This window comes from Mirounga angustirostris, unplaced genomic scaffold (genome assembly GCF_029215605.1).
Source record: "Mirounga angustirostris isolate CCGP_5_RB_7025 unplaced genomic scaffold, mMirAng1.0.hap1 SCAF_6, whole genome shotgun sequence".
Lineage (NCBI taxonomy): Eukaryota > Metazoa > Chordata > Mammalia > Carnivora > Phocidae > Mirounga > Mirounga angustirostris.
In genome coordinates this window covers 148,393,547-148,407,774 of record NW_026991714.1, presented here as the reverse complement: position 1 = coordinate 148,407,774, position 14,228 = coordinate 148,393,547, and the positions used below count along the sequence as shown (strand labels likewise).

Sequence of the window (14,228 nt, the reverse complement as noted above, 5' to 3'; positions counted from 1 at the left end):
GAGCATCTTGACTTGTTTTCATAGCACTTACCACACCGACTCTGTCATTGTTTTTACTTATTTGTGAAGTGTCTATTTTACCCTCCCGTAAATCCGAGGCAGGAATCCTATTGTATCCCCAGTTCCTGGGACTCAGTAACGGTCTAGAAATACTTGTTAACTCACTGATAGGATTACACCGAACAAACCCCAAGTTTAGGTGGGATTCGAAGAAGAAAGACATTTTCACCTAGTCCCAAGCGTCAGGCCATGGACACAGATGGTTTCATCCTGAATTACACCGTGTCCTGTTAACCTTGTCGGTGTGACTCCCTGATCCAGCCCCTTCCTAACGGCTCCCCTGCCTGTTCATCCTCACCACAGCAGCCAGAGACCGTTCTCAAGCATGTACACCTTCGCTGCCAGTCCTGCTTACACCTGTCCGTGGATTCCCATTTCTCATGGTGTCCAAGTCCACCTGCCCTTCCCACTGGAGCCATGCGTACCCTTCTCTCCTGGGAACGTGCTCAGCCCTTTCCTGACATTTGAACATTTCTCCTCGCTGCTGTTGTCATTCAGATCTCAACTAAGATGCCACCTTCTCAGAGAGGTGGCCCTGGACTGGCAACCAGCTATCAGCACCCAGTTATCTCTCTCACATCACCTCTTAGCACTTGGTAGGACTTGAACTTGTGCCCCGCCCCCAGGACATAATGCAGACCTAATCTCCCCCAGGCAGATTCCAGGTGTCACTGCCTGAGAACAGCATAGAAACACTTGGGAGACATTGGCTTCTGGGATTTGAAAGCAATACTAACCTATCCTTTGAAATCTTGGGGATACACATCCCAGAGCCTTGAACCATGGCTGGGCCAAGGTGGGGCTGAGGTCTGAGGCCCGGGACCAACTGCTTCCAACATGCTCCCACCTTTTAATCCCCACAATCCTGGCTTGTTTTGTGGGCCTGGAAACATTTATGTGTTAACAGAAAATGCTAAGTTTTACCTGCCACTCATCTCAGCCCCTTCTGGGGCTCTCGGGATCAGTCAGGGTTCAACCAAAGAAACAGAGCTGGTGGGGGATATGGATTAGGACCTGCTGCAAGGCACTGCCTGGTGCAACTATGGGGGCTGCTGGGCAAGTCTGAGACCCTGAGTGCAAGCTGAGTGCAAGCCGCTGAGAAGGCGGGGCGGCCCGGGCAGCAGAGGAGGCTGTGGCCACAGCTGGAATTTCTTCCTCGGGGAAGCCTGGGTCCTGCTCTTAAAGCCACTCACTGGAGGAGGCCCACCCAGATTATCTAGGATAATCTCCCTGGCGAAAAGCCACCCGATGATAGACTTTATCCTCTCTCCAAAATACCTTCACAGCACCATTTGTGAAGAAATGGGGACTGGAGCCTTGCCGGGTTGACTGACAGCTGTGCGTGCCCAGCTCAGAAAGGCTTGTTCCTAATTTCCGTGTGAGACACATCCCAAGTAATTTCAGGAAATGATAGGAACAATACTGCCCATTTCCCCAAAGCCCCAGTCTCTCTGGCTCTCAGCTCGACAGCAGCAGTAATTAGAACTTGATTTCATGATTATTATTTGTTCACCCAGGGCTGGTTGCTTAGATACAAAGCAGTTCATTTTGAGCCAAATTTTCCTAAGACGTCCCGTAGATATTATAATGTTCCAGAAACCTATTCAGTAATAACTCACAAGTAATGGCTCCCAGAGTTAACACATTTCTGCTCCAAACAATACACGCTGTTTGACTATTACCAACCACTGTATAATATTTAGTAAGTAACTAGGTGGTGGGCCTAATGCTATTTACAGGATAGTAATACACATTTCAGGCAGAGTTTATTCTGCAGGTCTCTAGCAACATTTATTTTGAGGCCTTTGGGGTGGTCATATTAAATTCCTCCCCCCCGATACAAAATAATTTAATGTTTATTGTAAAAAAAAATGTGGATAATACACAAAGAGGTAAACAAGAAAATAATCACCCTAACCTGCCACCCAGAAATAATTATTAGTAGTATTCTGGTGCATATTCTTTCATACATATGCATATATAAAATTTATAAAACCATACCATACATGCATCTTACTTTTTTTAACTTGACATTTTGTGATTAAATAATCCATGTAATTAAGTTATTAATGAATATTTTAATGATTTCATATAACTGTACCATTCTCTCACTGTTGGACATTTACTTTGTTTCCCACTATAAATACCAGGATACAATCTTGCAACTAGAAGAGGAGTAAGTCTTGGAAATCTAATACACAACATAGTGATTATAGTCAACAATACTCTTTTACAAACCTCCAAGTTCCTAGGAAAGTTGATCTTAATTGTTCTCACCACAAAAAAGAAATAATTATGAGGCGGTGTGGTAGAGGTGTTAACTGAGCTACTACTGTAGTAATCATACTGCAGTATATAAATGTATGAGATGAACAGCTTAATAGCTGAAACCTACACAGTGCTGTATGTCAAATATACCTCGGTTAAGAAAAAAGAATACCAGGATCCAGGATGAACATCTTTATGTTAGTCTTTGCACACTTTTATGAGTATTGCCTTAGTATTTATTCTTAGAAGTGAAATTATAGGATGAAAGAGTATGAAGTAGGCAAGGCTTTTGAAACATCAACAAATTCTTTTCCAGGTTGTTAGACTAAGGTTTGAAAGAGATCTCATGTTTGACACCATTTATAAAACATCATTTGAGAGGTAGAAGGGTCAATATGATTATTTCCTAAAGAGCTTATGAACTACTTAGTACATTTATCTTGAGACAGAAGTAATTCTTTATTTCCTTAAAATAATTTTGTCTATTTGTTAATGATACAACCCCAAATTTGTATCACTCCTCTTTAGAAGCCTTAAATGTGTGCCCAGGACACGGGCTTTCCCTAATGGCTTTCATCTGCCTTTCCAAGTGATATCAAGTGCCCGCATGCTGTCCCTTGGCCTTATCAGTGACAGGGGCTTCAGAAGGAACAAGCCCATTAACGCTAAGTCATTGTGGGCGAGGGATAGGTCGGTCACCTCAGCGAGCAGTTGATAACCTTCTTCCCGTGCTTCCGTCCCATCCGACGTTGCTTAGGAAGAGTCTCTGAGATCTAATTAAGATCCACCCGTCTCCCTGCTCTGTCCCAGCGCCCTGCAAGGACTGCCAGGTGATAATGAAGGTTCTCTTACTGAAAGACGCTAAGGAGGACGACTGTGGCCAAGATCCATACATCAGGGTAAGTTGCCCGAGGCTCCAGGTCCCGCACAGCAGGACACTGTCTTACTAGGGGAGCTAAGGGGGTGAGGCGCTGGGGGGTCTGTGAACCCTCCGAGCCGCTGACGCAGAGTAAGTTGGTACGGTGACGCTTTCCTTGTTTTCCCAACAGCCCTGGCCAATCCAGAACTATATTCTTGTATTTGCAGGAACTAGGATTATATGGACTTCAAGCCACTCTGATCCCTGTTTTATCATTTGAGTTTTTGTCTCTTCCCAGTTTTTCTGAGAAGGTAAGGTCCGTCAGTGTCCGAGTACCGTAACTTCTGAGTCTCTGTAGAACCCTTGCCAGCCCAAGCCGGCAGCATTTCTTCGCCGCTTCCTCATTTCACTACCAACCTTGAAGACGAGGGCAGAGCCGCCTCACCTGGCTCCAGTGGGCGTGGCTATCAGACTGTCCCTGAGCCTCCAGCAGGTCCTCCGGAAAGCCACCCTGACCTGAAGGCGTGGGCGGGGGGGGGTGTTGGGGGGTGTCGGGAGAGCGGGTTGCAGGGAGGGCTCTCAGCCGTGCAGGCCCTTCCAGTTCGTCCTCCCGTCTACCCACCTGCCCCGACCACGCACTGCACAGGTGTTACTTTGCCGTTTTAGAGAGAGGCCCCAGGTTGGGCCACTTGCTCGGCTGAGATCTCCAGCAAGAGGGTTGCTCCCCCACAGCGTCAGGTCTGCCGCCAGGTGTAACCGGGATCAGTCTTGGCAGACACGATCTCAGTAAAGCCTTCCAGATGCTTCAGATCAAAGCTTCAGTGCTCAAGCAGCCCTCACCAGCGTGCACCCAGTCCCAGGAGGGGAGCGCCTTCAGGGCATCTCCCCGGAGCTCCTTTCTAGACACATTAGGGAAGAGCCAGGCTGGTTTCGTGAACTAGGGTGCCCAGCCCTGCTCCCAGGCTCCAAGCCTCTGTTAGCGCCAGGTTCACCCCTCCTGCTCTTTGAGGAAAGCCAGTGTTTTCCTTTTGATTTGGGCCGAATGTTGAATGATTCATTCCGTAATGTACCCGACAGACACTGATCTGGCGTCTGTTACGCCCCTATGCACTGGGCTGTGTGCTGAGGGAATGAGGTAAGAAGGACCCAGACCAGCATGCCCTCCCATAAGCAGCCTGGAAAGGCACTTGAGATCACTTCTTGGACCCCGTGGCCACACAGACTAGAGTTTCCACAGGAGCCTCTCCTGTCACCGCCAGCCAGCGTGTCCCCTGAAGGCTTTTCTGGACTCTGTCTAGCTCACTGTGCTGCAGTGAGTTGGGGCACAAGGCACGTGCTGGAGTCCTGGCCCTGCCACTCGCCGTGGGCAGTTCCTCAGCCTCTCCACGCCTGAGTCTTCATCTTTGAGATAACAGGAACCCCAGCCATCTCCCAGGGAACTTTCAGAGAGTGAGGGACACAATATATAAAAACAGTAATGTTCGGTAGATGTTATCACTATTATTGTCTTTGAAAATCAAGGCTTCAACATGGATATCGTCCCTTGAAGATTCCAGTGTTTTTTTATTTTATTTTATTTATTTATTTATTTTTTAGATTTTATTTATTTATTCATGAGAGACAGAGGGAGAGAGAGAGAGGCAGAGGGAGAAGCAGGCTCCCAAGGAGCAGGGAGCCCGATGCGGGACTCGATCCCAGGACGCTGGGATCATGACCTGAGCCGAAGGCAGACACTTAACCATCTGAGCCACCCAGGCGCCCTCCAGTGTTTTTTTAAAAGATGTATTTATTTACCCTAGAGAGAGAGAGAGAGAGAGAGAGAGAAAACTCGAAGGGCGGGGGCAGAGGGAGAGAGGGAATGTCCAAGCAGACTCCCTTCTGAGCATGGAGCCCGATGCCAGGCTCCATCCCAGGACCCTGGGATCACGACCTGAGCCAAAATCAAGAGAAGGCCGACTGAACCACCAGGCGTCCCTTGGAGATTGCAGTTTTATTACAGATGCAGGTCCAGTCTGCCCTCCCACCTGCACCCCACCCAAGCCCAGGCTGGGTCAGATGGCCCCTCTCTGCTCCTGTTACAACTCCCACCCTACAGTGCTCTTTCCTGGCTCTCCCCTTGACTGGGAGCTGCTTGAGGGGAATACCATGAATAGTGACTTCACCTGCATATCCTAAAAGGCCTAGAATAGTTCCAGGCATATAGTAAGCTCCCAGTAGGTGTCGAGTGGAAGAGTGGATGGATGGATGGATAAGTAGATGCATGGATGGATGGAAGGAATTAGTTTTGTGAAGCATTTGGAAATCTGGGAAATGCTGAACTTGGCCATCATGTAAAATGTCTGTTGCTGTTTGGTGCACAGCTGTGTCATCCTGAAGGCTATGGGGGACTCATCTTTACCAGCCCCAGAGCAGTGGAAGCAGTGGACCTGTGTCTGGAGAAAGACAATAAAACGGAAGGTGAGGGGGGCTCTGTTGTGAATCCCACTGGACTTTCTTTGCTCTGTTCTGACCAGGGATACCGGATTCCAGAAATGGATTTTTCAGGTTTGAAACATCTCAATGGCTTTTAGCTCAAGAAAGTATTTACATACCCAGTTACTTCATGTTTGTGTAACCTTTGGAGGAAGCAGAAAATGACCTTTCTCCTTATAAGCTGATTCTTAATGTCCCACACAGAATGACAGGTTAGCCTCGTAGCTCTCTGACGGGAGCAGACGCCTAGAGGTGTCATGTCACAGATACTGTCTTGGGAAACAGGAGACAGGGCGGCCCCCAAAGTCCCCAGACCCTGAGGGGTTCATCTGCCAGGTGGTCATCTCTCTCCTCAGAATATATTGGTGGCAGTCTCTTTCCTCAAAGGGATGATGAGAAAATCCAACCACATTGAAAAAATGGCCCATGGCGTGCCAGGCACTTAATGACATGATCATCTCTTAGTCCCTTCTTCCTACCTCCTTCCCTCTCCTTCAAAAACACAGGAACAGAGCCCAGGCTTCAGACTGAACAACCACCTTAGTCTTTCAATCAAATAGCTTTGTAGCTAACATTTATGGAGAGCCTAGTGCATACCAGGCTCTGTTAAATACTTCACATTTGCCATCTCATTTATTCCTGGACACTGACCAGAGGCACATGTACTGTGGTCCTCATTATGTTGGGTGTAGAGATTACTTAAAAAAAAATTAAATCTTGAAAAATAAATTAATTAATTAAATAAATAAAAGGAAATCTCCCATGGGAGTGTAAAGGGTAGCATAACACTTAAATGTAAGGGAAAGTTATGCTCCTAATCAGATTTTAGGAAGGGAGAACTCATGTTTCCTTGTCTTCTCAAAAAGTATTGAACACCCAGTGGCTTAGCATATATCTATGCAACCCATTTTCTCTTTGTATTTCTTTCATCCACAGTTAAAGGTGTCTGTTTTTGCCCTAAGATGGTAATGTTCTCTATTAAATTGTGTTTGCTCATGAACCTGAAAGTTACGATCTTTACTTTGACTTAATGTATACATCTGAGATTATAGTTTCTTGACTGCTTTCAGATTTATGTCCCAAATAAAACCAGGTGTATTGCTTTTTTAGACACTAAGTTGCCCTTTTTAATGACCAGTGACTTTTTCTTTAAAAGTCTAGATTTTTAGGGGCACCTGGCAGGCCCAGTTGGAAGAGCATGTGGCTTTTTTTTTTTTTTTTAAGATCTTATCTATTTATTTTAGAGGGGGGCAGAGGAAGGGGCAGAGGGAGAGGGAGAGAATTTCAAGCAGACAACCCCATGACCCCCAGATCATGACCCGAGCCAAAACCAAGAGTTGGACGCTTAACCAACTGAGCTACTCAGGTGGCCCAAGTGTGCAACTCTTTTTTTTTTTACTTTTTTAAGATTTTATTTATTTATTTGACAGAGAGAGACACAGCGAGAGAGGGAACACAAGCAGGGGGAGTGCGAGAGGGAGAAGTAGGCTTCCCGTGGAGCAGGGAGCCCAATGTGGGGCTTGATCCCAGGACCCTGGGATCATGACCTGAGCCACCCAGGCGCCCCCCCTACCCCCCCGAGTGTGCAACTCTCGATCTTGGGGTTGTGAATTTGAGCCCCATGTTGGGTGTAGAGATTACTAAAAAAAAATTTTTTTAAATAAATAAAAGTCTAGATTTTTTTTTTTTAAGATTTTTATTTATTTATTTGAGAGACAGAATGAGAGAGAGAGAGCATGAGAGGGGGGAGGATCAGAGGGAGAAGCAGACTCCCTACCGAGCAGGGAGCCCGATGTGGCACTCGATCCCGGGACTCCAGGATCATGACCTGAGCCGAAGGCAGTCGCTTAACCAACTGAGCCACCCAGGCGCCCAAAAGTCTAGATTTTTAAACTCTAATGTCACCCTGCAAATTCATTCTTCAAGTTATGTTTGTTTTCTGGTACACACTAAAAATGCTTCTAGTACCAACTGTGGAAAAGAGTTAATATTCTAAGCAAGGCATACTGAAACATTTATGAAGTGATTTTTAAGAATTGGCCTGCCGAATATGAACAGAATAAAAATGGAATTTTAGTTTGAGATGCTGTTCTTTATACGTGGTTATTAATAGTTTGCCTTGCTCACAAGCGTCTTAGGATGAGCAAGGAGCTTTGGGCAACAGTCCAGATGGCCACTGTGGTGTTTGCAGCTCACATTTCATCCCATGTTTTACAGTCTGGAAACATTCTCTGAGGGAAAAATGGAATGCTAAGTCAGTGTATGTGGTCGGAAATGCTACTGCTTCTCTAGGTAAGCAATCAAGGTAAAGACAAAACACCAAAAAAGGACAGTGATGTTGTGATTTGTAGTAAGAAATATGTATTTGTCTTTGTCCCTGTTTCCTGGGACAGAGCTCTTAAAATCCTTGGTATTTCTAAGTGATAAGAAAGATGAAGTTGCCTATTTTTTTTAAAGATTTATTTATTTTAGAGAGAGAGAGCGCTTTCACTATACCTTAACAGCAGCATTATACATTTAACTAATTATTTGTAAATTTCATAAGCAAAAAAAATCATTTTTTAAACTAGTGTTTTTTCTAAAAAACAAACATGGTGAAGTCATTGGGGAATGAAAACCTGGTTTTCTTCTCTCCTGTAGTCTCTGCTACTACTCAGTATATATTCAAAAGTTCTGTTACATTGGTGCCTGGCTGGCTCAGTCAGTAGAGCATGCAACTCTTGGTCTCAGAGTTGTGAGTTCAAAGTCCACGTTGGGCATAGAGATTACTTAAAAATAAAGAAATCTTTAAAAAATAAAAAATAAAATCTTTAAAAAATAAAAAATAAAACTCTATTGCAAGCTTTGTACCCTTTGGCCCACTAATCCCTTTCCTGATAATCTAGCCAAAGGTAATAATCCAATAGAGGAGAAAAGAAGTGGTGTTTTTTTTGGTTTTTTTTTTTTAAGATTTTACTTATTTATTTGACAGAGACACAGCGAGAGCAGGAACACAAGCAGGGGGAGTGGGAGAGGGAGAAGCAGGCTCCCCGCGGAGCAGAGAGCCCGATGCGGGGCTCGATCCCAGGACCCTGGGATCATGACCTGACCCGAAGGCAGACGCTTAATGACTGAGCCACCCAGGTGCCCTGAGAAGTGGTTTTTATATGAGAATGTATATCATAGCATCATTTATAATCATGGAAAAAGGAAAGCCCCCAATAGGGGAATAGTTAAATAAATTAGGATACATCTATGTGATGATTATGTAGCTTCTTCTTTTACATACTTTTTATTTTGAAGGAAATTTACAGAAAACCTATAGTTGTAACACAGAACTCAATCTTTCCTGGACCCTGGAGAGTAAGTTGCCAACGTGATGTCCCATCAACTCCAAATAGATGAGTGTAGGTTCCCTACAAACAAGCACATTTTTCTGTTTAGCTGCAACTATCACACTCAAGAAATTAACATGCATGTATTAGTACCTCTCGTTCTCAATAATGTCCGTTGTAGCAGAAGGGTTGAGCTCAGAATCCTGCCTTGCGTCTAGTTGTCATGTCTCGTTAGTTTCCTGCTGGAAAGGGGCCTCCATGTGTCTTTGGCTTTGTGACCTCAACACTTTTGGGGTACAGGCCGGTTGTTTTATAGATGGTCCCCCAATTTAGGTGTGTCTGATTTTTTCCCTGATTACATTGATTCAGGTTATATATGTCTGGCAGGAATACCACAAGCTTTTCCCCTTGCCTCTTACCCAGCAGTGCATCATTTTGATTTGCCCCATTACTGATAATGTTCCTTGTAATCCCTTGATTAAAGTGATATGAGGCTTCTCCCTGTGAAGCTACCGTTTTTCCCCTTGAAATTAATTACTTTGTGCGGAGGTACTTTAAGATTATATGATAACATATTTTTTTTTTTAGATTTTATTTTTTTTAAGTAATCTCTACACCCAACGTGGGGCTTGAACTTACAACCCCAAGATCAAGAATCACATGTTCTACCTACTGAGCCAGCCAGGCGCCCCTGATAATGTATTCTTCATCAGTAGCTGCTGATTTACATCAGTATGGACTCATGGTTTCCTCTTTAATAGGGTACAATCCATTACTAAGTCTATTTATTTTATTGCCCAAATTATCCCTGCTGTGGCCAGGGGCAACCCCTTGAAGGCAACTTCTGTGTCCTTTTGACATGTCTCCATCATTCTTTGAGTACTTCCTTCTTTTCTGATGCAAAAAGATGTTCCAGGTTTGTCCTATACTTTCCCTGTTCCAGCCCTAAAATCAACCATTTTCCTTAAGAAGCCCTGGTTCCTTTTAGTGGAGAGGGGTATTTAGAAGCCATGATGAGGATGCTTAGCATATTCATTGCCCTTGCACTTCACTGCTCACTGCTCATGGCCCTTTTCAGTACACAGAGACAGGGAATACACACACACACACACACACACACACATCTTTATTTATATCTACTTATGTTGAAAACCATGAGTTCATTCCACCACCTCCAGTTATAGTCCAACACAACAGAGTTTCTCTAGGTCTTTCATTTCTGTATTTGTGACTCCCATCTCTGGCAAGGAGAAACCTGGCTCCCAGGTCATACATTTACTCATTTGATCAGTGCTCCTATAAGGAACCAGTCTCCCCTGGCTCTGCCCCCACAGGGATGCCCTCTTCAGCCCATGTGGATTCTGACACCCAACACTGGCCACTCCCCCATGACATTCATGTTACTCTGCCCCACCTGAGGGCCTTTGTGCTGAAATGTTCAAAAGGAGAAGGGGGACAGGAGAGGCTAGGTGGTCTGTTTAAATGATTTTGAAGCATCTTTATAGCGTCGGAAAGATACAATGTAACATTAAGAAAAAAAGCAGGATGAGGCGCCTGGGTCGCTTAGTCGGTTGGGTGTCCGACTCTTGATTTCGGCTCGGGTCGTGATCTCAGGGTTGTGGTATTGAGCCCCTCGTAGAGCTCCACAGTCAGCAGGGAGTCTGCTTCTCTCCTTCTCCCTCTCCCCCTCCCCACCCCACTGCTCCCATGTGTGCATGCTTGCTTTCTCTCAAATAAATAAATCTTAAAAAAAAAAAAGCAGGATGCAATATAGATATATGATACAATTTCAGTTTATTTTAAAAATATAGACACTGTACTAGAGAGCCCTCCCTACCCCCAAAGGAGCCTGAGAGGAGCAGGGACTCACAGAGATACTTGTTGGAGTATGTAATGTTCATAACAGCATCAGTCACAATAGGCAAAAGGTGGAAACAAGCAAAATATCCATGGACAGATAAATGGATAAAATGTGGTGTATACGTGAAATAGAGTATCATGCAGACGTAAGAGGGAGGGAAATTCTGACAGAGGCTACAATGTGGAAGAACCTGGAAAACGTTACGCTAAGTGAAATGAGCCAGATGCAAAAAAGGTGAACACTGTATAATTCCACTTACCTGCGGCTCCCAGAGCAGCCACTCGGAGACTGAAGGTATGGGAGAGGTTTGCAGGGTCTGGGGTCGGGGGGAAATGGGAAGTTCTTGTTTAGTCTGATGAAAAAGTCTTGGAAGTGGATACTGGTGATGGTCGTGATGTTACCAAATGTCACTGAGTTATACACTTAAAAATAGTTAAAATGGTAAATTTTTATGGTATGTGTTTTTACTACAAGAACAAAACCTGAAAGGAAATAACCCTATGAAAGGTACTCCAGATGGTGGTATTATAGTTGTTTTTACAATTTTCTTAGTATTTTCTACATTTTCCAAACGGTCTTGAATTTGTATGTTATTTTTAAAGCACAAAGGTAAACAGTGAATCATTAAAAATCAACCTTACAAACGAACATAAAAATTAAGCATGAAACAATACTTAACAATTGTGAGGCCATCAATGGGCAGTTTGTTTCAAAATGATTGTCCAAATGAATTTTAAGATATCAGGGGAAGATGCAGTATAAATGAAAGTGTTTTTTTTTTAAAGATTGTATTTATTTATTTGAGAGAGAGCGAGCACAAGCAGAGGAGGGGCAGAGGAAGAGGAAGCAGGCTCTGCACTGAGCAGGGGGCCCTATGTGGGGTTCAATCTCAGGACTGGGTTCATGACCTGAGCCGAAGGCAGACGCTTAACGACTGAGCCACCAGGCGCCCCAGGATGAGTGAGAGTAGTTTAAGAATGAAAAGCTCTCTTTCCAGAGAACAAAATGACGTCAAGGAGTTCCCCAGCTGCGGGTTGCTGACTAATTAAGAGCTGGTGCATCATTTTCCAGCGCAGAGCAACTTGCACCTGGGAGCTCTGCAGATGAGCAAAGAGGGAATCAGGCCTTGGTTGCCAAGGAAACCGCCCCCACTCCCCCCTCCCCCCCAAATCAGTTAAGAATTTGCTTGCACCTTCTTTCACCATTTCTTTTTTTCTGAAGTAGAAGAGGAAAGAAAAGTCTAGAGACAACTTCGGACTTACACAGCAACACTTCAGCTATCAAACATGGCATGTTTGTAAATTATCCCATTTTGATTCTCATGCTACCTTCGGTCTGATCTCAGTGGCACCACTACACATTTTGCATCTCATTGTTCTGTCAAATGAGAAGAAAACCCGAGAACAAAAGTGGTGATACGGGATGAGAAACCCGAGACAGAGGGGGCTAGCATGGGCCAGCATCCCCTGTGGCACAGAGCCTGGTCCCATGGGACCTGCTGGCCCCAGCCGGCTCCCTGTTTGTACCGCTGTGAAGGAAAAGGACATGTTCTAAATGCTGGGAGAACATGATCAAAGGAGAGATGAAATTAGGGATTTTGCTCCTTTAAAAAGTCTCTTGGGAGAGGAGCACCTGGCTGGCTCAGCTGGGCCCCAACACTGGGTGTAGAGATTACTTAAAAAAAAAGAGAAGAAAAGAAATCTCTTAGGAGAAACCACATTCTATCTTAACATGAAAGTCAGTCACCCAACTTTGGAACCTTCTATCTTAGTTCACCTTCCCAGACATGATGTCCCAGAGGAGCTCTCTCTAGTGAACTGCTGGACGCTTCTGTTCATCCTGAGGCTCAGCAAGAGCCTGGAGAGTTAGAGGAAGTTGAACACGGACAGCCGGGGGAGACCAGGCCCGTGTGTTAGTCATCTTTTGCTGTGTAACGGATTGCCCCAAAACTTAGTGGCTGGAAACAATAAGCGTTTAATTTCTCTCGGTTTCTGTGAGTCCGACATCTGGGAATGGCTGAGTTGGGTCCGTCTGGCTCGGGGTCTCTCACCAGGCTGCAGGTATCTCAAGGCCTGACTTGGGGGTCCTACTTCCAGATCACGCACGTGGCTCCACTTCCCAGCCCTCACGTGGCCTTCTCTAAGGGCTATGTTATGACACGACAGCAGGATTTCCCTCTTGCGTGCGAGACAATCCAAGAGCCAGCGAAAGAGAGCGTCCAGGCCAGAAGCCAGTCTTTTCATAATCTAATCTTGGGAGTGACATCCCATCACTTCTGCCATCTTCTTTTTGTTTGAATGCAGTCCAGGCCACACTCAAGAGGAGGGATGTCAAGGTGGTGTGAGCACCGAGATCACTGGGAGCCATTTTACAGGAGCCCTCTGGTCAAACTGAGCACGAGAACTGCCTCTGCTTCCCCCAGAAGCTGCAGGTCAGGTCAGGAGAATGGAACATTTTAAGCAAAGAGAAGATAGAAATGTTTCGCATAGTGGAAATGGAAACCGGGCCCAAGCAAGTGGTCTTGATGTCAAAGTCCATCAGGACTTATTTATCTTAGAGAGACAGAGAGAGCGAGTGCACAAGAGAGAGCGAGTGGACGGTGGGGCAGAGGAAGAGAATCCTGAAGCAGACTCCTCGCTGAGCATGGAGTCCGACCCAGGGTTTGATCCCAGGACCCATGAGCCAAAGGCAAGAGTTGGATGCTCGACTGACTGAGCCACCCAGGCACCCCATAATCCATATCTGGCTTTTTAGTGTTTTTCATTGCTTCATTTTCCCATTAATTTGGGGAGAATACTGAAATCATCTATATCTATAACCTTAATATGTCTTCACATCCCATTTGTTGATTCTTACTGATCTGCTTATGCACTAAGCATTTTTTTTAAGATTTTTATTTATTTGTCAGAGAGAGAGAGAGCACAAGCAGGGAGAGCAGGAGAGGCAGAAGCAGACTCCCCACTGAGCAGGGAGCCCGATGTGGGACTCAATCCCAGGACCCTGGGATCATGACCTGAGCTGAAGGCAGACGCTTCACTGACTGAGCCACCCAGGCATCGTGCACTAAGAATTTTATCTCACCTTCAGATAACCACAGGGTACCTTTGCACATAGGCATCCACCAGCAGGGGAGCTCACCCCCAGGTTTACACAAGCCCTCCGACTGGATCCACCATGGCAGTCCTAGCCTTAACTTCTTAAATGTAAAGAACACGATGGCAGGTTTGTCTGGGGTCAGGCTGGTTCGTTTCACACAGCTGTGAGTCACTTGAAGTTCCCCTGTCATCATGGCCTGGGGAGGCCCCAAAGGCGGGCTTGCCTGGGCCCGAGGGCTGGCTGAAATGCTTGCACCCACTTAGAGCAGGGCCAGCCTTGCCGCCACAGGGGTTGAGAC

The 14,228-nt window shown here is 45.5% G+C and overlaps 1 protein-coding gene across 9 annotated transcripts in view; it reads left to right on the top strand.

The window, feature by feature from the left end:
• UROS (uroporphyrinogen III synthase) overlaps positions 1–14,228 on the top strand; it is a 32,925-nt gene that overhangs the window by 6,044 nt on the left and 12,653 nt on the right. For 3 of the 9 annotated variants that reach the window (XM_054508459.2, XM_045879050.3, XM_064595452.1), the window contains exons 2-5: positions 3,139–3,227; positions 3,415–3,498; positions 5,548–5,644; positions 7,877–7,951. In XM_054508459.2, the coding sequence (XP_054364434.1) occupies positions 3,165–3,227; positions 3,415–3,498; positions 5,548–5,644; positions 7,877–7,951 (319 nt within the window). In that variant the 5' untranslated portion in view covers positions 3,139–3,164. Of the gene's footprint in view, positions 1–3,085; positions 3,228–3,414; positions 3,499–5,547; positions 5,645–7,876; positions 7,952–14,228 lie in introns of all 9 variants that reach the window. The other 6 variants (XM_064595450.1, XM_045879053.3, XM_045879051.3 and 3 more) reach the window with 5 other exon arrangements.